At 40.2% G+C, this 26037-nt stretch overlaps 1 protein-coding gene across 1 annotated transcript; it reads left to right on the top strand.

The window, feature by feature from the left end:
• Positions 1 to 10832: 10832 nt before the first annotated feature.
• Positions 10833 to 17204, top strand: LOC131679373 (uncharacterized). Its single transcript, XM_058960085.1, has one exon. It carries the CDS (start codon positions 10833 to 10835, stop codon positions 17202 to 17204), a length of 6372 nt encoding a protein of 2123 aa, XP_058816068.1.
• Positions 17205 to 26037: the final 8833 nt, after the last annotated feature.

Below are 26037 nucleotides of genomic sequence, written 5' to 3'. Positions count from 1 at the left end.
ACTGATACATAACCATGCACTGCTAGGCCCCATGCAAAACTGACTAATAATCAATAACTTCTTTCATCAAAGCCGGATCGACTAGCAGTCTTCGACTATAGCTATAGCGATCACTCATCGTATTTATGCCTGACCTAAATTCTTCGATAAATAGATAATTTGCTGTGTCAGTAGAAGTTGGGTTCAGGGCAATTATAAATAAGTCCAGTGTGCAAAAGCAGAAGAAGTAAGACAGCAAAGGAGCAAGAAGAAATACAGGAATAGATTAAACCTAAGTAAATTAATTATAAAAATAAGGAAGAAAACTAAAGAATGGTGAACATTTAGGATTTTTAACGTCTTGCAATACATGTTGTTAAGTCGGAAACCTGTGTCTTCCTTCACTCCATCTCGTTGACCGGCGAGTCAACATGCCTCATCAAGAAAATAGGAACTAAACCATTTCTCCGCTTCAACAAATTGTCTACCAGATCAGAAGATTTAGGGCAAATTTTTTCGTTCTTTTTATTCGAAAATTCTATGCAGCAGGGAATTTGGATTGAACGAAATATTCCTATCCATAGAGATAACAACCTTGACGTAGGATTCGTCCTCCATTACGGCCGAACCCGATTTGAATAGCGAATGCGTGTAAAGTTTCGCGTGATGGGTTTTTTGGATAATATTTTTCTACACATTCCAATTTAGCATCTTCTACACCTCGTAGACGTGTAATCTAGAATACGTGGCCTTTTCTTTATAACGTCAAAAACTGCGTCAAGTACCTCGAAATCTACAGCCAGTGCCATCGTTGGGAAGTTTACACTCGTAAGGGTAAGAAGTAAGGAAGAAATGTTTGCGAACATAAGGGCAGTAATTATGATGATGACACAGAATTGGACAATACTTGAATAGAAATGAAAGACTCCCTAGACACAATTGGTAAAGAAACATATTTCCCCGCCTCGTAAACAGGTATCTACGTGCAATGATAAAGTGTTTGCGCATCAGGGATTACTCATTCGTTTACTTTTCAAGTAATGTGAACTCTTGAATTTTAAATTTTTGTAATTAGAGGAAATTGTAACTAATGTCATAATAAAAATCACGTTCAAGATCAAAAATTTGTCGATGTACTATAACCTTTCTAGAGACAGATAACTTAATTTTACGATATTTCGTGTCTTTTGTCATGAGTTAATACATTTATGCAATATTTTTAAGCCGCTGCCGAAACAAAATCCTGGCTACGGGCCTGGCAGATCATTACTTTGATTTGTGCGATTGGTTGATCGAGGATCAGTCTCAATGCGATTTTAATCGGATTAGTGTTGATGATCACGAGTCAAAAGGCTCTGAAAATCAACCGCGTCTGCATTTGTGAATCTAAATTCAAATAATAAATCCATGCTTTAGGTTATCAATACTTTGTAATGCCATTCGATGGTCGTTATTATCGCTCGTATATGTTATATATACTAACAACCCGATATTAACCCATTCATGCCCATGTTGTTTGTGGACAACAACGTTTTTAAAGGGCAATTACTTTTGATTGAACCAAGATTTGCTCACAAAAACAAGTAAGGCTAATAAATGTGACTATTACCTTCCATTTGAGTATTAACAGTTACAAGGATCAGCTCTAGAACTAAAGTTATTGCAATTTGTCTGATTGGATTCCGATGGAGCAGTGCTGCCAGGGACAGTTTACATTGATAACGGAAAATGATTTTTTTATATATCTTCGTTATGTTGCAATATTATTGAAAACTGATAAAACTTATCAATTTAGGCTGTATTTGGCTACGTTATCCACGCAAGGTGACTATTGTAAATATTGTAGGAGAATTGTATTGAGCATTGGAAGGTAAAAATTGAGCAACTTCTAGCACTGCGAGGATAGCACCTATCTTTATGAAAAAAAGCTTTTCGTGTTTCTAGATCGCACCGTTTTCAAAAAAAAATAGTTTTGAAACGCCACCTGCATTAGAAAAAAGTTGGGCATGAAAGGGTTAAGAATAGGAAATACTTTCTTTGATATAGAATAATTCGAGATATAATAACTATTTGTCCATGCTGCATGTTATCATTCGGTGACTTCTCACCCAATAAATTTATCGTCAAATTACTAATGCAATAAATACAGATCTGGTCAACTACTTAGATCAGATTAGCTTTCCTATGCGAGACTCCCACGACCGGGCAAGATCTTTTGAAGTAGAATACGAACCTAACGCTCCAATATAGAGACCGTGTTCCATAACTTCCACTGATTTGTATTTTATACTGTACTTTGTGCGGAATGAAATAACTAGATGTTGGCGCTATCTGAATGGGAATATACACAACAATTTTGAAACTGATTTCGTAGAATGTGCAATAGCCTGGCCGCGATTTGTTAGAAGAAAATTCAAGGCAATTTTATTGAAATTTTGCATTTTTGCTCACAAAAAGTGAAACAAATCGACACAAATTGATAATTATCTGGGAATCTCGTGCTTAAGTACCGTATCAAAACTATTCGAGCTGGTTGTTTTAGATCCTATTTTCTTTAACTGAAAACACTACATTGCAACAACACGGTTTTATGCCTAAACGATCGACTACGACCAACTTGCTTTCGTTCACATCATACGTACTCGCTGACGGATTGCAAACCGATGCTATTTACCTGGATCTATCTGCGGCCTTCGACAAAATCAACCATGATATCGTAATAGCGAAGCTGGTCAAACTCGGTATTCATGGACAACTCCTGTACTGGTTTCGTTCCTAGCTCGATGGAGGGCAATTCCAAATCAGCATTAAGGACTGTCTATCTGCACCATTCTTCACTACACCCGGCATCCCACAAGGAAGTCATCTCAGTCCAGTAATACTCTTTCTCTACTTTAATGCCATCAATATCAAATTACAAGGATCCTGCCTTTCTTTCGCCGACGACATGAAAATGCCAATGCCGAAATTCTCCAGGTGAACTGGAGAGCTTTAGTACGTGGTGTGATATTCAGTTTACCTACCATTTATTCGACTCGAGCATTCCAAGACACTCCCACGTCAAGGGTGGTTGAGTCATCATGGATTCAGCACCACACACTTCTTACATTGTGGATAAGTTTAAAATCACTCTATTGCGCGCTGGTTTGCTCAACACTAGAGTAATGTTCTGCTGTTTGGAATCCGTACTACCAGAATGCTGTTGACAGAATCGAGGCCGTCCAACGCAGATTTTATCTGCAGAGCTACAAAAACCGTTTACAGCTCACTCTAGGCATCCGGAGGAACTGCTCTCGAGTCCTGTTCGTCTCGGACTTACTGTTTGCCAGGGTGAATTGTCTTACAATCCTCGGACGTCTGGATCTTCAAGCCCGCGTACATCAACATAGGTTAGAAATGATCGACCCCACGCGAAATTTGAATTTTGCGATTTGTTTTTCGCATCAATAAAAACATTATATATGCAATTTCATATCAATTTTAATATTTTTAAAATAGGTTATATGAGGAAAATAACGAAAAACTGTAAATTTTCAATAAAAATGCATTTTCTTCAAACCATTTTCGGGTCCATTGATATTTCTTGGATCGGCTTCAAATTTTACAGGTGTTTTAGTTAGGTCAAAAGGAAACTTTTACAGCCCGGCGCTCTTCGAGATCGTGTGATGTTGCAAAAATGGCCACTCAAATGTGCAATTACTACACTGATAATATATATTCGTAAATATAATAAAATCGATCATGCAATGCACGAATTCATTCGTCGTTTTCTGCAACGAAGTATTTTCGTGCTTTCTAAATAGTAGGTTTCGTTCATTTCATAAACAAGAAGGGTCGCTTGGTGAACGAAAGCTTGCGTAAATTTTACACATTTAATGTACACTGTACGAATGTTACACTAGTTTACAGCATTTCTGAAATAAATAAGCTAGTGGTCATTTTGAATGTAAAATCGTGTGTTGAATCCGAAAATGAGGTCCAAAAAATTTACAGTAGAACAGTTTTCGAGTTACGGTGAAAAAGGATTTTAATCTTTAAAATTAAAAATACGTTTAGTAAAATCCAAATATCTTCGGTTGTAGTGCATAGATATGAAATATCATTATGTTGAATTAAAGGTAACTAAATGCACTTTCGATCGTTAGAACATGTTGTTTCAGTGTGACTGTTGGTTCTGACGTTATTTACGAATCTATTGAACTTTTTCTTAATTTTTCGTCGCTTTTTGAAGAAAAATGAGCGTGTGGTCAATGTTTTCGGCTTAAAGCAATCCTAAAAAATATATTTTTATAGGAAATTGAAGCCTGATAATAACCAATGAAAATAAGCACTTGTTAGTTTAAAGCCGATGAAAATTGCGAAAGTTATTCAATTTTGTTTGTATTGTAAAATGGCAATTTTTGTGTTTCTCTGGATCAACTTATTGAACCCTCTCGATTCCAATTTTTTCTGGGGCTTGTTTAAAAATATATGAAGGACTCTCTGTCCGAATTATGTTAAACAAGTAAATGGAAGAATTTTGAAAGAGTTTTATGTGGGGTAATATTCGAACTCGTTTATCCAAATGATTAAAGACTTCTGATAACAATAATTTCAGGTTCAGTGGAGTAATGTCCTAAAAAATTTGGCATTAAAAATACGCATAATATTTACATGTGTCATACAGAATCGTATATGTACAAAATACGTTGAAAACTGCACGCTCCACAATGCCTTGATACACACATCGGAAGCTTATGACTGTGCAAAATGCTAAATTGCGGCACTAGCTTCACGAATGATGATATGTTCACCTATTTCGTCACGTTTTATTGTACTAACAATTTATTTTACGTTATTAGAACGTCTAGAAGTGTATAATTTGAAATTATATTGGATTCACATTGGCTTCTACGATGTACCGATTTTGCTGTACTGGTTCACAAAAAAAAATAACTGCACTTGGATGTTTTACGCAATATATTGCGTAAAACATCCAAGTGCAGTTACAAAATATTCTACGTTCTTCATTCTTAAGTTCAGATTTTGAGATTTTACACCTAAAATAAGACTTGTTCGATGTCCTACATAATTTCAAAACACGAACTGCTAGATGTTCTATGAAGGAACACAAATTAAAAGTTTTACAAATTATTAGTTTTATGAATTCGAATTCGTATATGTAGTTTATATTAACATTGTACAAAACCCAATTGAGCAGCTAGCGTTTCAAAATACGAATTTTATAACGTGTGTGGGTTTAGTTTACAACGAATTTTGTATCATTAGAGTGTTATTTTATGTAATACACTTTTAAATATTACACGCAGTTTTGCATACCAATCATTCGATGACTTATAATTTCATTGAGCCTGAAATTATTGTTATCAGAAGTCTTTAATCATTTGGATAACCAAGTTCGAATATTACCCCACATTGAATTTTTTTCAAAATTCTTCCATTTACTTGTCTAATAGAATTCCGACAGAGTCTCTTATATATTATTAAACAAGCCCTAGAAAAAATTGGAATCGAGAGTGTTCAATCAGTTGACCCAGAGAAACACAAAAATTGCCATTTTACAAAAAATTTATTAACTTTCGCAATTTTCATCGGATTCAAACTAACAAGCACTTATTTTCATTGGTTATTAGCAGGCTTTAATTCCCCATAAAAATACAATTTTTAGGAATGCTTTATCTTGCCGAAAATATTGACCACACGCTCATTTTTCTACAAAAAATGACGAAAAATTAAGAAAAAGTTCAATAGATTCGTAAATGACGTCAGAACCAGTCGTCGCTTTAAAACAAAATGTTCTAACGATCGAAAGTGGATTCAATTACTTTTAATTCAATATAATAATATTTCATATCGATGCACTATAACCGAAGATATTTGGATTTTACTGTACGTACTTTTAATTATAAAGGTGAAAGTCATTTATTCACTGTAACTCGAAAACTGTTCTACTGTAATTTTTTTGGACCTCATTTTCGGATTCAGCACGCAATTTTACATCAGAAATAGTGTTCGAATATTGATGTTCAGCTTTTTATTTTTGTTTTGTAAACTAGTGTTATCGTTGATAACGACATTATTTTTCTTGAATGAAACGATTTTTTCGTTTATTTTAATAAACGTGTCTGTATATTACGAACGATTTCGTTGGTCGCACGAATTCATTTCGTTTATCTAGTTTTCGTATTTGTTATCCTCTTATTGTTTTCAGTCGATCTTTTGGGATCGATCTTTGACAACATCGATTTTTTTAATTTAAAAAAATCTATGAGGCCAAATCGATTTGATTGTGTACGAAGAAATGGCCGCTTGATGAACGAAAGTTTTCGTAAATTTTACTTATTTAGTTTAATTTGCGCGAATGTTATCGTTGATAACGACATTATTTTTCGTGAATGAAACGAAATGTTTCGTTTATTCTAATAAACGTTTATGTATATCGAATTATTTCATTGCTCTCACGAATTTATTTCGTTCATCTTAGGAAACTTTTCGTATTCATTAGCATATTATTTTTTCAATCGATATTTTTGGATCGATGTTTGACAACAACGATTTTTTTAACTAATTAAAAGGATCGATCTGGCAAAATCGATTTTATTTTAGCCTACTCACCTCCATTGACGACTAGAAAGATTGTGTTTTGAAGATATGGCCGCTTGATGAATGAAAGTTTTCGTAAATTTTACATATTTGATGTACATTGCAGTACGACGCTGATAACGACTTTATTTTTTGTGAATGAAACAAAATGATTCGTTTATTTCATTAAATGTTTATGTATATGATGAACGATTTCGTTGGTCGCACGAATTCATTTAATTTAACTTAGAAAAGTTTTCGTATTTATTAGCCTTTTATTGTTTTCAGTCGATCATTTGGGATTGATGTTTGACAACATTGATTTTTTTTATTTAAAAAAATCGATGTGGCCAAATAGCTTTTTCTGTGGTATGAAGAAATGACCGCTTGATGAACGAAAGTTTTCGTAAGTTTTATTTATTCAGTGTACATTGCACAAATGTAATCGTTGATAGCGGCATTATTTTTGGTGAATGAAACGAAATGTTTCGTTTATTTTAATAAACGTTTATGTATATTACAAACGATTTCGTTGGTCGCATTCGATCTTTTAGGATCAATGTTTGACAACGACGATTTTTTTAACTAATTAAAAGGATCGATCTGGTAAATTCGATTCTATTTCAACCTGTTCATCATTATTGAGGACTAGAAAGATTATGGTGTGAAGAAATGGACGCTTGATGAACAAATGTTTTAGTAAATTTTACTTATCTAGTGTACAAGGCACGAATGTTATCGTTGATAACGACATTATTTTTCGTGAATAAAACGAAATGATTCGTTTATTTCAATAAATGTTTGCGTATATTACGACGACTTCGTTAGTCGCACGAACTCATTTCGTTCATCTTAGAAAAGGTTTCGTATTTATTATCCTCTCATTTTGCATTCGATCTTTTGGGATCGATGTTTGACTACACCGATTTTTTATATTTAAAAAACAGATCTGGCAAAATCGATTTTATTGTGGTATGGAGAAATGGCCGGTTGATAAACGAAAGTTTTCATAAATTTTACTTATTTAGTGTACATCGCACGAATGTTGTCGTTGAAAACGACATTATTTTTCGTGAATGAAACGAAATGTTTTGTTTATTTTAATAAACGTGTATATTACGAACAATCTCGTTGGTCGCACGAATTTATTTCGTTCATCTAAAAGAAATTTCAGTATTAAGTAGCATATTATTTTGGCTTTGCTCCGACAGAGAAAGCTCAAACTAATTCATACAAAACAAACGAGCAGTTCGCGATGGCTCGACTGAATCCGTACTGCTCCGGATCCTGGAACAACTGGAAGCGAAAGAGGTTCAGGAAATTTTCCTGAAACCGACGAACACGGATACGGCTACTAAATAGTCAAACCGAGACCGTCGTTATGATCAACAATTATCTGACGTATAGCAACAATAACTCCATATTGAAGCTTTTTGAATATTTTTAAATTTATAAAGATATTCGTATATAACAGCGAACAATTCGTTTGCCGAACAAAGCTGTTTCGTAATAAGCCAATAAAAGTCGTTTCGTGGTTTTCACGAAAAATTAGCAACAAAAAATAAATGTGTTTCAATAGAACTACGAACGATTCATGATATGTACGAAAAATTCGTATATTTTATGAAAATTTTCTGTGCGAAACTAATGCCTAGCGATTTACGAATATATTTTAGTAGTGTATTAGTAACACCAAAAATGATTTTAAGAAAGCATTTATTATGTGTTCCCTAATTCATTGTTTACTGAACAAACAATGAGCGAAAATATTATTACATTGTTAGACACGCCTATTTTCTGTCAATGGATGTTCAAAACACGTAAAATAGATGCCAGGATTTCAAAACGGATCTGCGCTTCCAGAGTTCAGCGGTAATGCTCTTCCAAGAAGCCAGCGAGACCTACCTGGTTGGTTAGTTCGAAAACGCAAATCTGTACACCATTCATGCCAAACGAGTGACCATTATGCCGAAATACATTCATCTGGCTCGCCGGGTGTGCGGAGAATGTGCATAATTTGGCGAAAAAATAAACCGGCCTGACTACATACTCACAGGGGCGTTTTATAAAATTTTTAATACTTTTATTCTTACAATAATATGTTAACCGATTTTTTGGTGAAAATCAAATTTTTGGTTTTAGAGTGCTACGAAAAATCCAAAAAAAAAAAACGAGAAAAAACAAAAGCTCATCATTACCGGGGAATGATGTGAAGAAGAGCTGTGGAAAATATCAAAACAATTGTTCCAGTAGATTTTGAGTTATGATGTACACCGCAAAATAAAATTTTAAACAAAGCGCCTCCGGAAATTCACTGCGACTTGCTCAATTTTCAATATGTTGTCATAATTTGAGCAAATATTATTCAAATTTAGCATTATTATGAGAAAATTGCATGGAAATACTAACACTCTCTGTATCGCCACAACTTTTTTTTAAATGTGTAATTTTTACCGAATTAACCTTACTCCCCCTTAAGACAAAAATTGTACCTACCCTACAGCGGATTCGAAAACATTTTTTCCAAAACCTTGAGAACTTTTCCAAAGACATTTTTAATTAAAGTCGCCTTATTGAACTCAATATCTTTTTCCTTTTCATCCTAAGTCACCCTTTCTACAAAGAGAATGGATTCAATTACTTCGCGTCCAGCTGGAGAAAGTACGTGTGTTCTCTTCCCCCACTAGCTGACCTGAATACGTCACTTTCCTCGTACGCATGCATTCGCATCGCGCCAATTTACGGCACAAATAAACACTTTCGATCTTTTGCCCTTTACTGCCTTGCCGCATCCCGCACACCGCCCCGGGAACGGTTCAAACCAAATAAACTTTTTCAGTCTGCGCACGCCTGTCAGCCAAAGCAATGCCGCGCCGCCGCCGCCGCAACAAAACAATGATGAAACGCATTTTGCTCACGACTTTCTTCGGTGGCCCTTGAGATTGCTGCATCGGACAACTTCAACAGCTGAACGGTCGGACCACAGGTCACGCGGCACTGTTTCTCCATGGAGGTGGTATAGAATTCCACAACCCATATAGCAAGTTACTGCCCGTAGCAGAAAAGGGTGACGATCACAGAAAAACCTTTCATCTTAGTTTAATTTGTTCGAGCGTTTCTTTACATATTATCCATCGCATACGAAGGTAAATGTCAATAAGCACAGACCATGGTATCAGCTTTCAAAAAGCGCATAAAGTCAAGAATCGAAGTTTCACTGTGTGACAGTGTAGAGCCCTGCCAGACCATTGCCGGAGATTGATATTCAAATTATGGTCATAAAAGCAAGGCGTCAAGTCCATCATGGAGCAGATAAAAGCGATACCTTGCTATCTTTCATGAGTAACCTTTGACTGGCTTTGATGTTTTACAAGGATGGAGAAAAGAGCATCGAAGGTGGCCTTGGTTCCTATTAACGCGAACAAAACCTCCATGAGTTATTGCCGTGTTCGGTTTAGTAATGGTAGGAAGATATAGGTAAAGGTGTCTGCTGACAGGGAAAAATGTCATTGGAAAAACCACGTTGTCGTTGGCAATTATAGGTAGTGTCACCTTGCATTGTGTTTTGTTCGTTAACTCATCCAATTATCTTTTTAAAGATGACTGTGGGAGCTGGCTCTACAATTGAAGTGGCGATGTGAAATCGAGTTTCAGCACAGCTTGTTGTCAAATCAGGCCGTATTTGAATTCGGATGGTTTTTCGTGAGAATTTCGTCTTAAATTCAGTAACGGTTACCGAGTAACTGAAGTAACAAGAAGTGGAACTTCAGACAATTTCGGGAAGGTCGCTACATTGGAAACGTGAACTAAGAGTTTGATGGAAGTTAAAAACGTGGCTATTGGAATCGGTTCTTCCACGGGTTAACGAGAGGAACATCGATAAACTCTTGTTGCGAAATGCGGGTATTAGGCCCTTTCGATCGGCTCTTCTTGAGTCGGCGCCGAAGACTATTGACGCGGCGCGTTAGTTAACTTCACACTGGCATATAAATGACACTCAGTGACTGTGCTATATGCTATATAGATAATCAGCTTGGATCTAATAGAGCCACATTTTATAGGCGATAATATCATCGGAAAGGAATTATTATATTTAAGCCTAATTAAACGGTTGTCTACTATCTACTGAGTAGGGAAACCTAACCTGCCTAAATTGTAACCTCGTTGGATTTATTTAAAAGTTAGGAAACTAATTTTCGAGTTGCGGAAAACCGAACTTCGGAAAGTTTTATAACATTCTCGAAAATTATAATCCGAGGAGGTACAGCAGCATGAATGCTTCCGGAATACCATCGGCAGGTAGCTGCAAGACATGCAATCGGTCGGATCAAGCCGAAGATATGGTCGCGTGCGACGGCTGTGGAACCTGGTTTCATTTCACTTGTGCGGGAGTGCAGGCTTCCATCTGCAACAAGCCATGGTACTGCGGCTATTGTTCGACTCAAGGCGACAATCAAAGCAGCTCAGCGATATCTGTCGGCTCAGGTAGCTCTAGTGCTCGTTTACGTTTGAGGCAGCTAGAAGAGTCCAAAGCACTGGATGATCGTTTGCTACTACAACAAGCAGAAAAAGAGCGAGCTTTTTTAGCTGAAAAGCACCGGTTGGAGACTGAAATTCAGTGCGAACGGCAACTGAAAGGAAGCACATCGAGTTTTAGAAGCCGGCTCAGTCGTCGCAGTCATCGGAGCGAGATTAGAACCTGGATCAATCAATCGATGGAAACTCCACCGACGGTCGTAACACAACAAGCTGGTGCGTCAACATCAACTCCCGTTGGGTCCTCCGGGAACGTCATTCAAGCAGTAAAAGACATGCGATTGACCCAGCCAGTTCAGTCAATCCCCCAGGGGAATCATCAGGAGGTTGTTCAGAAAATCGTCGTCCCACCTCCGCCTACCAACACGAATATCGTACATACCACTATAGCTGTTCCACTAGGAACTGAATTGAAAACAAGTGTTGCTCCTATTATAACCAACGCTATTTACCCGCCTAAGCAGCCAATTCCGGCACCGCATCACGATACTTTACGCCGAGATCAGCAGAAACAACATCCTCCAGGTCCGCCTAAGCAAGCACTTCCACCGACAAGCCAGTCAGGTCAATTAGAGGTAGCGCTACCAGGCATGAATCTTACGGTGGGAAAGTCAGTTCCTGCCGCATCTCATTTAGAAGATCGAAAACAAGAGAAAGCGTTAGATAGGCATCAACAAACCCATCTGTATAATCAGCGCGACGGTCAATTAAAAAGCTATTCTTTGCAGCCAGCAGGGAACCACAATGCCACGTCGCTGAATGCTCCATTGCCCCCTGCCCAGTGGCACTCAAGCGCTAATATAAGTTCCATGCATAGTCAGCAGCAGTTCCATAAAATTAATCAGAACCCCATTGCACCATCGATCAATACCTTCTATCCGATGAATTTCTACCCACCGCAGTATTACACCGGAATGAGTACAGGTGTGTCGCCAGCTTGGATGCACCAACACACCGCGAACCAGCTGTCGGGTGCGACTGAAGCTAATGAAGCTGTGCCTCAAGTATATGCGGCGACAGCGCAGCATGATCGCCAGCAAAATATGCAGCAAAATATCCAGCAAAATATCCAGCAGCCACTTCCTGGCCAAGCTTCGGGTATCTACTTTACACCAGCTACTGAAGGAGTCTTGAGTGCACAGCAACTGGCAGCACGTCAAGTTGTATCACGCGAATTGCCTAAGTTTTCAGGTGATCCTCTCGAGTTGCCAATGTTTATCAACGCGTTTGAGTCCACTACGGCGATGTGCGGTATACAGCCAGATGAAAATTTGGCTAGGTTGCAAAAAAGCTTGGTAGGGGGCGCCCGGGAGAAAGTTCAGAGCATATTAACTCTTCCTGCAGCGATTCCCGAGATCATTCAAACTCTGCGGGATGAATGCGGACGACCTGAACAGCTAGTTCATTGTTTACTGGAAAAGATTCGTCATGCTGCTCCGCCAAACGTAAACAAACTTGACACTCTTATAAATTTCGGTAGGGAGGTCAAAAATTTAGTGATTTTTATCGAAGGCGCCAGACTACAAGACCATTTATCGAATCCGATGTTGCTGTCAGAGCTGGTTGGAAAGCTACCCCCAAGCCTACGGTTAGAATGGGGGCTTCATACGCAGAAAGTTCCTCAAATAACGCTAAAAGCATTTAGTGATTACGTCACAGCCATCAAAAGTGCTGCTTGCAAAGTCTCGTTACCTTCAGACTGTTTTCAGGAAGAAAATCGACGAGGTAGGAAGGAGAAAGGTGGTTTCGTGAATGCACATTCTGTTGAGGAGAAGTCTACGATCGCTTCGAGCTCAAAAAAAGAGTATCAAGCCAAATTCGAGAACATCGCTCCCAAACCATGCCCCGCGTGTAACAGGAATGATCACAAACTGCGGAACTGCGGTAAATTCAAAGGTTTCAATATGGACCAACGAAAGCGTATTGTTGAACAGTCGAAACTATGTCAACGTTGCTTGGGAAGTCACGGTAAATGGCCTTGCCGAACGAAACAATCCTGTGAAGTCGATGGTTGCAATGAGTTTCATCATAGCCTTCTCCATTCACCAAATCCGAAGCAGGCAAGCCCAGTTCTGCCAACAGGCTCGTCGGGAGTTATTTCTGCTCATTGTTCTCGCCAAGCTGGTGTTTTATTCAAGGTGCTTCCAGTCGTTCTGTCAAATCATGGCAAGTCTGTTTCAACTTACGCATTTTTAGACGACGGATCCAACCTCACGTTAATGGAAGAGGAAGTCGCTGAAGAACTTGGATTGAATGGGAATATCAGTCCGTTATGCATTCAGTGGACAGGAAGTGTAACCAGGAATGAATCTACATCACGGCAGGTAGAATTGCGCATTTCTAACGCGCATGGTGGGCGGGAGTACACTATCTCAGAAGTCCAAACGGTTCCTCGTCTTGACCTACCGCAACAGAACCTGGACTATGCGGAACTTTCCAAACAGTTCCCCCACTTGAAAGGACTTCCTGTGAGCAGCTTTTCCAATGCTGTGCCACGGATTCTCATTGGATTGGATAACGCAACACTGAAGTTGACCTTAGACAAACGCGAGAGACGCAGTAGCGAACCGGTTGCAGCCAAAACGCGCCTTGGGTGGACGATTTTTGGCGGCGGACAGAGGGGAGTAAAACAATCCGATCGCGTAATGTTTCATATGTGCGATTGCACTGCAGATGACACGCTGCACCGTCTCGTTAACAACTATTTCGATGTTGAAAACATGGGAACAAAACCGGTCACATCTTTAGAATCTCCCGAAGATCAACGCGCCAGGCAAATTTTAATGCAAACTACCCGGCGAACTGAGTCAGGGAGGTTCGAATGTGGGCTGTTGTGGAAGAGCGACACAATCGAGTTTCCTGAAAGCTACGCAATGGCCGAGCGTCGCCTAGTTTGCTTGGAAAAGAAACTAGGCAAGGATCAAGAGCTGAAAAGGAAAGTCGTAGAGCAGATTGAAGAGTATCTTGAGCGCGGCTATGCACACAAAGCAACTGAAGAGGAGCTTCGTAATTCTGATCAACTTCGCGTCTGGTACCTTCCCTTGGGTATTGTTCGGAATCCTCGCAAACCTGAGAAAGTGCGCATTGTGTGGGATGCAGCAGCACGTGTGGGAGACGTATCCCTTAACTCTATGTTGCTGTCGGGGCCAGATCTGTTGACTCCGCTCCTGAAGGTTATGTTCCAATTTCGACAACGGCAGTACGTTGCAGTAGGAGATGTACGTCAAATGTTTCACCAGTTGCTGGTTAGGCAAACAGACCGACAAGTTCAAAGATTCTTGTTTCGATCGGAACCGGAACAAGCGCCGACTGTATACGTCATGGATGTCGTAATCTTTGGCGCATCATGCTCACCGTGTCTTGCGCAATATGTAAAAAACACGAACGCAAGGGAATTCGAGGAATTGTATCCAGAAGCTACATTGGCGATTATTAATAACACTTACGTTGATGATTTTCTGGATAGCAAGGATACGGTAGATGAAACAGTGCGGATAGTAGAAGAGGTGCGACTGATTTTCGACAAAGCTGGGTTCGAGATTCGCAACTGGCAGTCCAATTCTGAGGAAGTTCTTCGACGGGTCGGGGTCGACTTTATGGAAACAACGAAACGTTTTGCGGCGGAGAAATCGACGGTGGCAGAACGAGTGCTTGGGATGGTATGGATTCCCAAGGTTGATTCTTTCGTATTTTCTACGCAGTTCCGTGAAGATCTTCAACCATTATTAACGGGGAACATCGTTCCAACCAAGAGACAAGTTCTTCGTGTGGTAATGAGTCATTTTGATCCACTCGGGATCGTAGCTTTCTATACAGTTCACGGAAAAATATTAATCCAAGACGTGTGGAGATCCGGCATAAAATGGGACGATCCGATAACAGTACAAAATTTTGAGAGTTGGCAACGTTGGGTGAAATTGATTCCTAATCTGATGGAAATTCAAATGCCGAGATGCTACTTCCCGAAGTACAACCTAGGAAGCTACGACACTCTCGAGCTCCATGTTTTTGTCGATGCTAGCTTGATGGCCTATTGTGCTGTAGCTTACTTCCGAATCATTGACAACGGTACACCTCGCTGTGCTCTAGTAGCTGCCAAAACGAAGGTGACTCCCTTGAAACCTCAATCGATTCCACGTAGCGAGCTGTGCGCGGGTGTGATCGGAGTGAGGCTTCTTAAAAGCATTCAGGAGAATCATTCAATTCCAATCCAGAAGCGCTACATGTGGACAGACTCAACAACCGTTCTGGCTTGGTTGCGATCAGATCCACGAAAGTATCAGCAATTTGTTGCCTTCCGAGTTGCAGAAATTCAGTCGGAAACAAGCATTGACGAGTGGGCTCATGTTCCGTCTAATCTAAATCCCGCCGATAAGGGTACCAAGTGGGGAAACGGCCCTTGCTTTGATCCGGAAAATTCATGGTTCACTGGATCAACATTCCTACATCGGCTGAAGCATGAGTGGCCACGTCAACCTACTACATTTACCGATCCGCAGCAGGAAGTCAAAGCGATTCATCATCACGCAGTAGTTTGTGACTCGACAATAGATTTCACGAATTTTTCTCGCTGGGAAGATCTACTGAAAAGGTTAGCCTATGTGTATCACTTCGTTCATTGTTGTCAAAAGCGAAGAAGAAAGTCAACGGGATGTAGAATTGTTATATTAGAACAACGAGACTTCGAAGCCGCTGAAGCAAGTGTGTGGCGATTAGTTCAAAGACAGGCGTTTGCCTACGAAATCGATGTCATTCGCAAGAACTCCGAGTTATCAGAGGAGAACAAGAAGTCCTTGAAAAGAAGCAGTGAAATCGGAAAATTGTCGGCATATTTGGACGATAAAGGGGTACTGCGAATGCAAAGTCGAATCAACACCGGTGTGGCCTATTACTCTTTCGATTTCGTGAGTCCAGTGATAGTTCCTAGAAAAACACACGTCACCAATCTGCTGATACACAAATACCATCAACGTTACGGACATGCCAATGTAGAAACCGTCGTCAACGAGTTGCGTCAACGATACTACATACCCAAAAATCGTTGCATGGTGAAGAATGTAGTGAAGCAATGCGTGTGGTGTAAAGTCTACCGAGCTAAACCAATCGCGCCCAGGATGGCTATGTTACCGCACCCAAGAGTTAGGCCGTACGTAAGACCATTCACATTTACGGGTCTAGATTATTTTGGACCATTGACCGTGAAGCGAGGACGAACTATTGAAAAACGCTGGGTGGCACTTTTCACATGCTTAACTATACGCGCTGTGCATGTAGAGGTAGTCCACTCACTGTCGGCAGATTCCTGTAAAATGGCAATTCGCCGATTCGTTGCGCGGAGAGGCGCTCCTCAGCAAATATACAGCGATAACGGGACCAATTTTCGAGGGGCAGCTCGCGAACTTGCAGTCGAAATCAAGACTATCAATCGAAAATTAGCGTCCACGTTCACCAATGCAGAAACTGAGTGGGTTTTTAATCCTCCTTCTGCTCCACACATGGGCGGTGTGTGGGAGCGAAAGGTGCGTTCAATCAAAGATGCATTTAAATCCCTTCACCATGCTCGTCACCTGAACGATGAGGAATTGATGACCTTTATGGCAGAAGCGGAGATAATTGTCAATTCCCATCCTCTGACATTCATACCCTTGGAGCATTCATCTGACGAGGCCATAACACCGAACAATTTCATTCTCATGAGTTCGAGCGGCGCTAACACCACTTCAAGAATATCGGTGAATGAGGACTTTCCATTGAGAGTCAATTGGAAGATGATGCAACAGCTTTTAAACCAATTTTGGAAGCGGTGGATTCAAGCTTACCTTCCAACCATAGCTCGCAGGACCAAGTGGTTTAGCGACGTTCGTCCGCTTCAAAATGGAGATCCAGTGGTCATTGTAGACGAGACGGTCCGTAACGGATGGTTACGAGGTCGAATCACTAAAATCTACCTCGCGAAGGACGGTCAGGTGAGGAAGGTTGACGTCCAAACGTCGTCTGGAGTGCTTCAAACACCAACGATCAAAGTAGCCTTGCTGGACATCATTGAGAGTAAGACCATTCAAGATGAAGGTATTACGGGTCGGGGTGTTGCGAAATGCGGGTATTAGGCCCTTTCGATCGGCTCTTCTTGAGTCGGCGCCGAAGACTATTGACGCGGCGCGTTAGTTAACTTCACACTGGCATATAAATGACACTCAGTGACTGTGCTATATGCTATATAGATAATCAGCTTGGATCTAATAGAGCCACATTTTATAGGCGATAATATCATCGGAAAGGAATTATTATATTTAAGCCTAATTAAACGGTTGTCTACTATCTACTGAGTAGGGAAACCTAACCTGCCTAAATTGTAACCTCGTTGGATTTATTTAAAAGTTAGGAAACTAATTTTCGAGTTGCGGAAAACCGAACTTCGGAAAGTTTTATAACAACTCTTTTTGGGGAAAGAGTCTGCGTTTGTTGAATTTAACCAACAAGCTTCTTGCGAGTAATAGTCTTTGACGGAAGAGAGAGCGCCAAAAGTATCAAATTTTTGTCTACGTGGTACAAGAACTGCTCCTTATGGACACTATAAACTAGAGAAATTGTTCTAAATATGCGATATGTGTTTGTCTTCGGTATTAGAATCAATCATTAAACTAAGCCAAATTTATTGGCAGCGAAGTTTTCCCAATATGAATAATTAAACCCTTTCTCCAGTTAATAATGGACCAATCCACTCAAGAATTTATGCAAACAGGATTTCCAACCGTTTGTCCACCCTGCTCTGGTTAGCCGTCAATTCCATCATCCCGTCAGTTAACCCAGCCATCGCATCGTTCATATCACAACGCGAAAATCCATTCAGCCAGGCGACAGCCGGTTATCCTCGACCGGCACTCTTGAAATAATAGTCGCCACCGTGCGCCACATTTGTTATGACGGACAGCGCTGACGACGACGACGGATGCGATGAAAGCCCGGAAAACCTTCAAAAAGCATCATCGGCATTCATCTCGTCGCCAATGCTTCATTGGGCGTCGCACGTCGCCGGCGTCTAACAAATCCGGAGAAAGAGTGAATGATGTAGGAGGAAAAAAGCACGTGCCACTCCGCTCGCCACCGATGGATGGTGATCAACAGCAGCTGGGACCGGGTTTGAGCAATGAATGCCGCCATCGGAATCTGCTTTTTCCCATGATGCATTTTAATTACAGATGCAATCAAACGAAAATGACATGTGAATGACAATGGTTGTGTCGGGTTTTCGAACGTGCGATATTCTAGCAATCAAACTACGCACGACGGGACTAGAAAGTATTGCAAATTTGGCCTTATCTAATGGTCAATTGGTTCAGTTTGGTGTGAAGAGCAACACCGAATTACGTATGTCACATGTGAATTTTAAAAAATATAGAAAGAAGTCCGTACACCTATAAACACGAAAAAGTTACTAACATGTGTCTGTAATGTCTGCAGAAGATGCATTGATCAAAATTATCTAACAAAAATATAACATTGAACTTTCCATTTGATTTTACAGTTTTTCTAGCCCCTTTTTTTTAAAAAAAAATTTAAACAACCAGTTTTTACCGGTACTAAATAGAGGCGCTGAAAGGACTCTCTGAAAAGGTTCGGTACTAAGATCCCTAGTAGCGTTCATGCATATCAAATTTAATTTTAATGTTTGTAAAGAACTACTGATTTCCTTTTTGTAAAAGGATGCCCTGATACAAATAGAAAAAAAATAATCAAAACGACAATCGGGAACATCTCCGGAAACAGTTGAGAGTGTGTAGCAACTGATTTATGGTGTGGGATCCCGCAATTATGATGATAATAATTAAATGTTAAAATGTTCCAAGTGCAGCATCGCGTCACAAATTTGGGAACAGATGTAGTTAACGATGATCCCTCATGTCACCATTCTGGATCCATTAGTGTCTGTTTTTATGCGATGTACACGGACGTGGCCATCGGTTTCGAAAGCTACGTGGTTAATTGTGGCAATATTCGTTTTCGTATGTGCATCGAATTGATTGCAAAGTTTTCTTTCTCGAACACTGAATGATGCTGCTCAAACAATGGAATTTCTGAAGAACACAAACAAAATTTTCGTAAGAAGCTTGATAATCAATTAAATTTTCAATTCTATCTTCAAGGTTAGGTGCTATGGGAACAAAAATCGAACGATCAAAAAATATATAATCATTTTTATAGCCATTATCTTGTCTTACTTTTGGACAGTATTCGAACCACCTAATGCCAATATGGTCCACCACATCTTCTACCTCTGTTTTCGAATGGGAAGATAACTTCACCGAAAAGTAATAAATTACTGTAATTTAAAATTTAACGTTCAAACATTGCTGTATCGATTCACTGTAGTGCGCTTTAATAGCCATATTTGTGGAATAATTCGTAATCGATTTTTTGTGCATTCGTTATGTACATATGTTTTCACCAATAACCGGAGACGTATATGTATGATACAGTGAACTACAGGGAAATATTAATTCATTTCAACGTTGCATCTCGTATCGTGTTGAGAATCGCTGATTTAGCTACGGGTCCTACGGGTTGCCAGGAGGGTATTTTAGGTGTTTGAAAAGTCGATGATCATCGAATTAACGCTCTATATCGTAATTTTATTGTTTATATGCGTTACTTTAAAAATCTCCTTTTAGTTTAAAAAACCTCCTAAAAACATCGAAATAATTCACGAAAACTGCGCCAAAAATGCTATATAAATAAATATTTTAATATTGTAACCCAAAGCAACGGCTACAAATGATCGGTAGGTTTGTGCCAGATCATTTTGTCATATCTATTTCAAACAACATTTCTTTGCGGCGTAAACCGATGACAACTTGACAGGAAGAATCAACGCGTGTCCGACACTAGCCGAAAATCTGTATTTACTCACATCGTCGCGTACGAGGGTGTGAAACCGATACGATATATGAAATGGGATAGGATTTTTGATGACATGCACATGTACGCTGTACACATTGGAAGAAAAAATGAAGACAGTTATACCTAACAATATCTTAATATTTTTGTGGCAGAGCTGCTGATTGCTTATGCCTGATGAGTGACATCTGCGATCTGACAGAATAGCATTGAAGTCATTCGTCATGTTGCCTGTGTGTGGTCAAACAAGGCGCATGAAATTTGTTTATTTGTTTTATACATCAACGGGCATATTATGTTGACCTTAATACTAATCTAATCTTATTTCTAACAATCAAATCGTACACAAAACAATAGTCAAACAATAATTAAAAACAAAAAATAAAAAGGTGCTGTTAACGAATTGATGAAAAAGTCTGGATAATGTTATTGCGTAATGCTCGAGGTACGACGCTTATGCTGATTTATTCCAACATAGCTGGGGCATCTTTACAACCTTGCAAAGTGTCAGCGATGAACACAGCTCGTGCGGTATTCCTTCAAACATATAGGGGCTCCAGTTGAATCGGCTGACATCGGTTTTCATAACTAGTTAGTCAGGTGGGATCTCTCGACGGCAATCTACGCGAAACGTAAAAAGCGACGCTGAACGGACTCTATTCCCTCAACGCCGTTGTTGTAGTTTGGGCTCCACACTTCAGAGCAATATTCTAGGATTGATCACAATGAAGAGCAGTAGAGCGATTTGAGACCGTAGATATCCGTAAAATTTTTGGCTATTCTGAAGATGCGTCCCAGTGCTCCAGACGCTTTACTAACTGCATAGGAGTCGTAAGTTGAGAATCCAGAATCACTTCAAGATCTTTAACATGACTGAAGCGTTCAATGTTTTTTTCTAGTAGACGGTAGTTAAAACAAATCGGTTCCTTCTTCCGTGAAAATGATATTTCCGAACACTTCTTCGGGTTTACACACATGCGCTTCATGTTGCACCAATCAGCAAAGACATGAAGCTGTTGTTGGATAAATCTGCAATCTTCAATTGAACGAATGAGACAAAAAATCTTGAGATCATCCGCGCAGGACAATCGTGGAGTCTTCAGTACTAGATGTTCGTTATTGAAGTGTAGCAACATCAACGGTCCCAAGTGGATTCCTTGAGTTATTTCTGACGTAGAAGTGAAGGTGGGGGCCTGGCGATCTCCTATGACAACCGCAACCTCGCGGTCTGTGAGGTAGAATTTAAACCACTGTAAAACACTACTATTTATTCCAAATCTCTTCATTTTTGCGATTGCGATATCGTGATTTATCTTATCGAAAGCGGTGTAAACAAGTCGGTGTAAACAACGTCGGTTTGAGCGTGATGTTACATACTCTCTAGTATGTAGGATGTTATACACAGCAGGTTAGACGCCATTGACTATCTGGACGTGATGCCGTGTTGATTGTCACGTCGAGTCCCGGATTGAAAGATGGCTTCATCGTTGCATTAACATCGATAGCACCCAAAGCTTGACCTACAAGTGGAGCTTTGCTAGCAGCGAGCTCGATTTGCTTAATAGTGCCTCATCTGTGAATACATTCGTGATTTTTTCGAAAAAGTGCACATGTGTCTCGAGATGTGGTGGATGCGTTCCCATTGAAAGTCATAGATGACAGCAGTCCACATACCTTGCGCTGCTCGTTTACATATTTCCAGAAACGTTTAGGAATTGTCAAGAGATTCTTGACAATTCTTCCCTTTAAATTGGTATTAACTGCTATTAATACGCCACCTCCAGTGGATTTTCGGCTACTGCTAGGGCTCCGGTCGCAACGAAACACCTCGTGTCATCGTTCAACCATGTTTCGACGAAGACAATATCCAAACTCTTATCGGAGCCTGCAAAGCGGTGTTGCTGAACGATCGAGTTGATATCATCAATATATTGGTAGTATAGCAGCAGCTTATCCCGTTGTTGACCGAGGCTGGAAATCGAAGAGCTTTGAGGCAAAGAAGAGCTCACATATGCATTGTACTTGCCTGAGGTAGATTTCCGGAAGACCCCTTGTCCCAACTCCACCACAGGACCGGGACGGCTGCTGATCGCTGACAGAAAAGGGTTCGACTGTGATGGGAAGACTAAGGACTTTCTCATGACTTGTGGCAAAGGTGCGTTCCGGTGACCGAAGAGACGATATTTCGTGGAATACAGCTGGACTATGTGCCTCCTGTAAACAACTGTGGGTCGCTAGCAGGAAATACGGCAACTGATGCTGATATGAAGTAACTAACGATGAACTGAAATCGGGGAATGAATTATTCAGAAAGGATGGATACTTGCCGCAGTAGGAAGTTTGGAAGACCCTTTCTCCAGTCCCGCACACAGGACCGGGATGACTGGTGAACGTTGGCTTTAGTAGCTAGACATTGGCGGGGGGTCGAGGGCTTCCATAATACAAGCAGCGGTGCATCCCGGTATCCCATTAACGAAATCTAACCTACTTTGGCTGGTCGAAATTTAATTCACGAACAAGTACTCTAGTGGGTCAAGCAGACGCTTTGAGAGCAGTGTCTTTAGTTCGCTCGGGAGCTCAACTCGGAAAGAAACGAAGTTGAGTTTCGTGAGATCAGTGTCCTGTTTGACCAACAAAATTGCATTCTTTGTTCGTTAGATATAATTCAAACATTGCTGAATTAATTTAAGATGATGAATTTTTTTTAAGCAAGGCAATTTTGAGGCAATTAATTATATTAAACGAAGGGGACCAATATTGTAATATTTTTAAAACTAGTAGTACCGTTTAATATACTAGAGGGGATGATTTATTTTATTAAGATTAGGGGGTCAATTAGAACTGTTTTTTGAGTTGTATAGTTGGGATTTTTTGTCGCAACGGCATTATTGAATTCAGCCGCCGAAACCAGAAAAACACAGAAGAAGGGTTGGGGAAGCAAATATGCTCAGGAAAGATATTCAGGAGAGGGAATTCCTACACTCGGGTATCAGAGACGGGGAAAAGAGAGCTGACAATGAGAAAAATAATTACACTCAGTTTTAGGCAAGCGGGAGATCAACGGCATTGATTACAGACTCGGGCAACCATTATCAGGAGACATCATGAACTAGGATGCCAGGTGGTCCTTCTCCAGACGGCAGGCGATCCTTCAGGCGATCTTGTGGTACGGCTCCGATGCGGAGCGGCAACACACTGAGTTGTGCTGTAGGTCTAGTGTTTGTTAATGACAGAGATGTTTTGTTTCGCCTTGAAGCCGCATTAAACCATGGATGGTTTACGGTACATGCAGGAGAGCACTTCTGAGAATGAGAAAAAGGAAAACGGGTAATTAAATCTGAATATTCAAGGTTATCAAGAATATGTATACGAGGGACATATAAGGGAGATCATGGCTTGCCAGTACATCCCGAACCGGGACATGGGTGATTTTCCTCGGGCCCGGAGGGATCCAATAGTGGAGATCTGGTAGAATAATACTAGGCGTATGCCCAGACAATATGTTTGGTATAGTGAAAAGCGCAGATACCAATAATCGTAAGCCCAATATGAAAATTTTAGTTCCACCTGTGACCGCATAGAGGGAACCAACACTAAATTTTTATAGAAGAGAGAAGAAGGGTATTTCTCAGGGCCTATTTATTAAAGGAACAATATAAACATAATACATAAATAACATAAAAACATAAAACCGAAAATCCTACTTACTCGACATTAATCGACAAATTGACAAAACGTTTGGTATACAGATAACAGTCAGTTTCGATGGGGTTAACATCTGATATCACATTGGAAGATATAGATAGGTAGGTGATGAACTGGGTGGTGCGATAGTTCAAACTATTGTTGAGGTGGTTTGTACTTACGGAGCTTACTCATCGAGGTCGTCAAATGAGTTGTTTGCAGCTTGGATTTGACGGTGCATTTAATCGATCAACGAAATCATTAATCACCATCAGTTTGTCTTCACATCTCGCCCTGAGCAGAAGCAAAAATCGTCCCGCGCAAGTGAAACAGTCAATTCTACCTAAAAATCAATCGGTGCCTATCGCACAAGCAGTCCATATAACAATATCCTATACCTACTGTGCGATTTAGTGATGAGTGTCGGTGCCCAGCAAAAAGCAACCCAGATGCGGCCGAACTGTGTTGCTGTTGATTTTTCGAAATGCCCCGTAAGACCAGCCATTCGAGAAGTGGAACAGTTATTAAAAGTGCAGATGGAACTCAATCTGAATGAAGTGAAAACCCTACAAATGCATCATATCAAACATTGCGTGCTGATTTCGTTCAAGAACATTAACCAAGCTGAGTCATTCGCCTCGCGAAACAACATGCAGCACACCGCCGAATTCGGCAGCGTTAAATATAGCATTCCCATATACATCGAGAACGGCGCAGTAGAAGTTCGTGTCCATGATTTGGCTACGCGTACCCCTGACAGCGTGATTAACGAATGCTTGCAAAAATACGGAGAAGTAAACTCCGTTACACATGATACATGGAGGATTTTTTTCCCGGGCATCCCTAACGGTGTTCGTGTGGTGAGAATGCGTGTGACCAAGCCAATTCCCTCATACATAAGCTTCACAGTGTTAGGAAGGGACGATGCTCTCATTCAACAGACATCACTAGTCACGTACCCAGGGCAAATTCCTACGTGCCAGTTCAGCACGAAGAAGCTGCACCTCGGAAAACCTTGCGTAGAAACTGTTAAGGGAAACTTAACCAATCCAACTGAAATCAGCCCAGAACCATCTTATGCTAAACCACTAACAGCTGCAAAACCAACATCTCCGGATCAAGCACCAACAACCAGCAACAACAACAACGAAACGAATGCCGAAAAATACGAACAAACAATAACGACCGATAAGAGTAAGACACAAACTGGAACATCTGACCGCGAGCAGCAGGAAAGTAGTACGGATGAGGACATGGACATGAACGACAACGCGAAAGAAGACAAACGGATCGAACCTCAAATTGCAGTGGACAACACTGGCGATATTTCGCCCCCTAGAAAAAGGATCTCAACACGCAGCAGAAAGCTGCGTCCGAACGAGACAAAAAATGTAACTTAGTTGTTTTTTTTATTTATTGTAAAAAACGAACAATCGGCCTCGTCGATCTACCGCATTTGGGACTAAATAAATTTATTAATTATAAAAAAAAAAATAATCCCCATATCCCAAACCTAAAAACAGGACCGAGCAATAAATACGTCAGATCCACATACATTCAAAGACCCTCTACATAATATGCAGAAAAACAACTCACCTACAAGGTGGCCTGTTCGAGATATGGCTATTACTATTTAGGAATGACTACTACACAACTAAAAACTCGCATGTATGGACATCAATCACTTGTAGTTTGTTTGGATCAGAGACTAGCAGAGGGTCACGATTATGATGGTAGTGTGATACAAGATCTCGAAGAGAAGACAGCTCCAATTGCACATAGTTTCTCACATCAACACCGATTCGCTCTAAAAGCTCCACAGATTGTCGACTATAGCTACAAATCCAGTGATCTTCCCATCTTGGAAATGTGCCATATCACCACCGCTTCTCACATGTTGAACTCCCGGACAATCTAAATAGTGCCTACTCTTATATTCTTGCGTCCACCATGAATTGAGAATAAGAAAAGACTCAACTTCCACCGCTCTTCAAAACCAGACACCACTTACACACCCATAGTAAATGGTTAAAAAAAATTAAAATCTCGATGAGTAAGCTCCGTAAGTTCAAACCACCTCAACAATAATTTCCATTAGGATTTTCGGTTTAATGTTTTTATGTTATTTATGTTTTATGTTTATATTGTTCCCTTAATAAATAGGCCCTGAAGAAGGCCCATACCACGGGTCAAAACGTTGGAGAAGATGGCGAAATAATCGACGCAACTGTACTGCCGAAACTAACCTTGGATTATTTAAGTATTTAAGTATCTGCACATATTTTATGTAGGAAATCACCCAATATTTGCACGATCTGGCAGGGAAGAGGTGTTAGATGTAACTCTCTGCTCTGATGGTAT

Source organism: Topomyia yanbarensis, chromosome 2, assembly GCF_030247195.1.
Source record: "Topomyia yanbarensis strain Yona2022 chromosome 2, ASM3024719v1, whole genome shotgun sequence".
Classification (NCBI taxonomy): domain Eukaryota; kingdom Metazoa; phylum Arthropoda; class Insecta; order Diptera; family Culicidae; genus Topomyia; species Topomyia yanbarensis.
The sequence above is the reverse complement of the archived record's forward strand: the minus strand, read 5'-3'. Positions and strand labels throughout refer to the sequence as shown.

Coding starts and splice junctions, on each gene's coding strand:
- LOC131679373 (XM_058960085.1), top strand. CDS start 10,833: ATGAATGCTTCCGGAATACCATCGGCAGGTAGCTGCAAGACATGCAAT.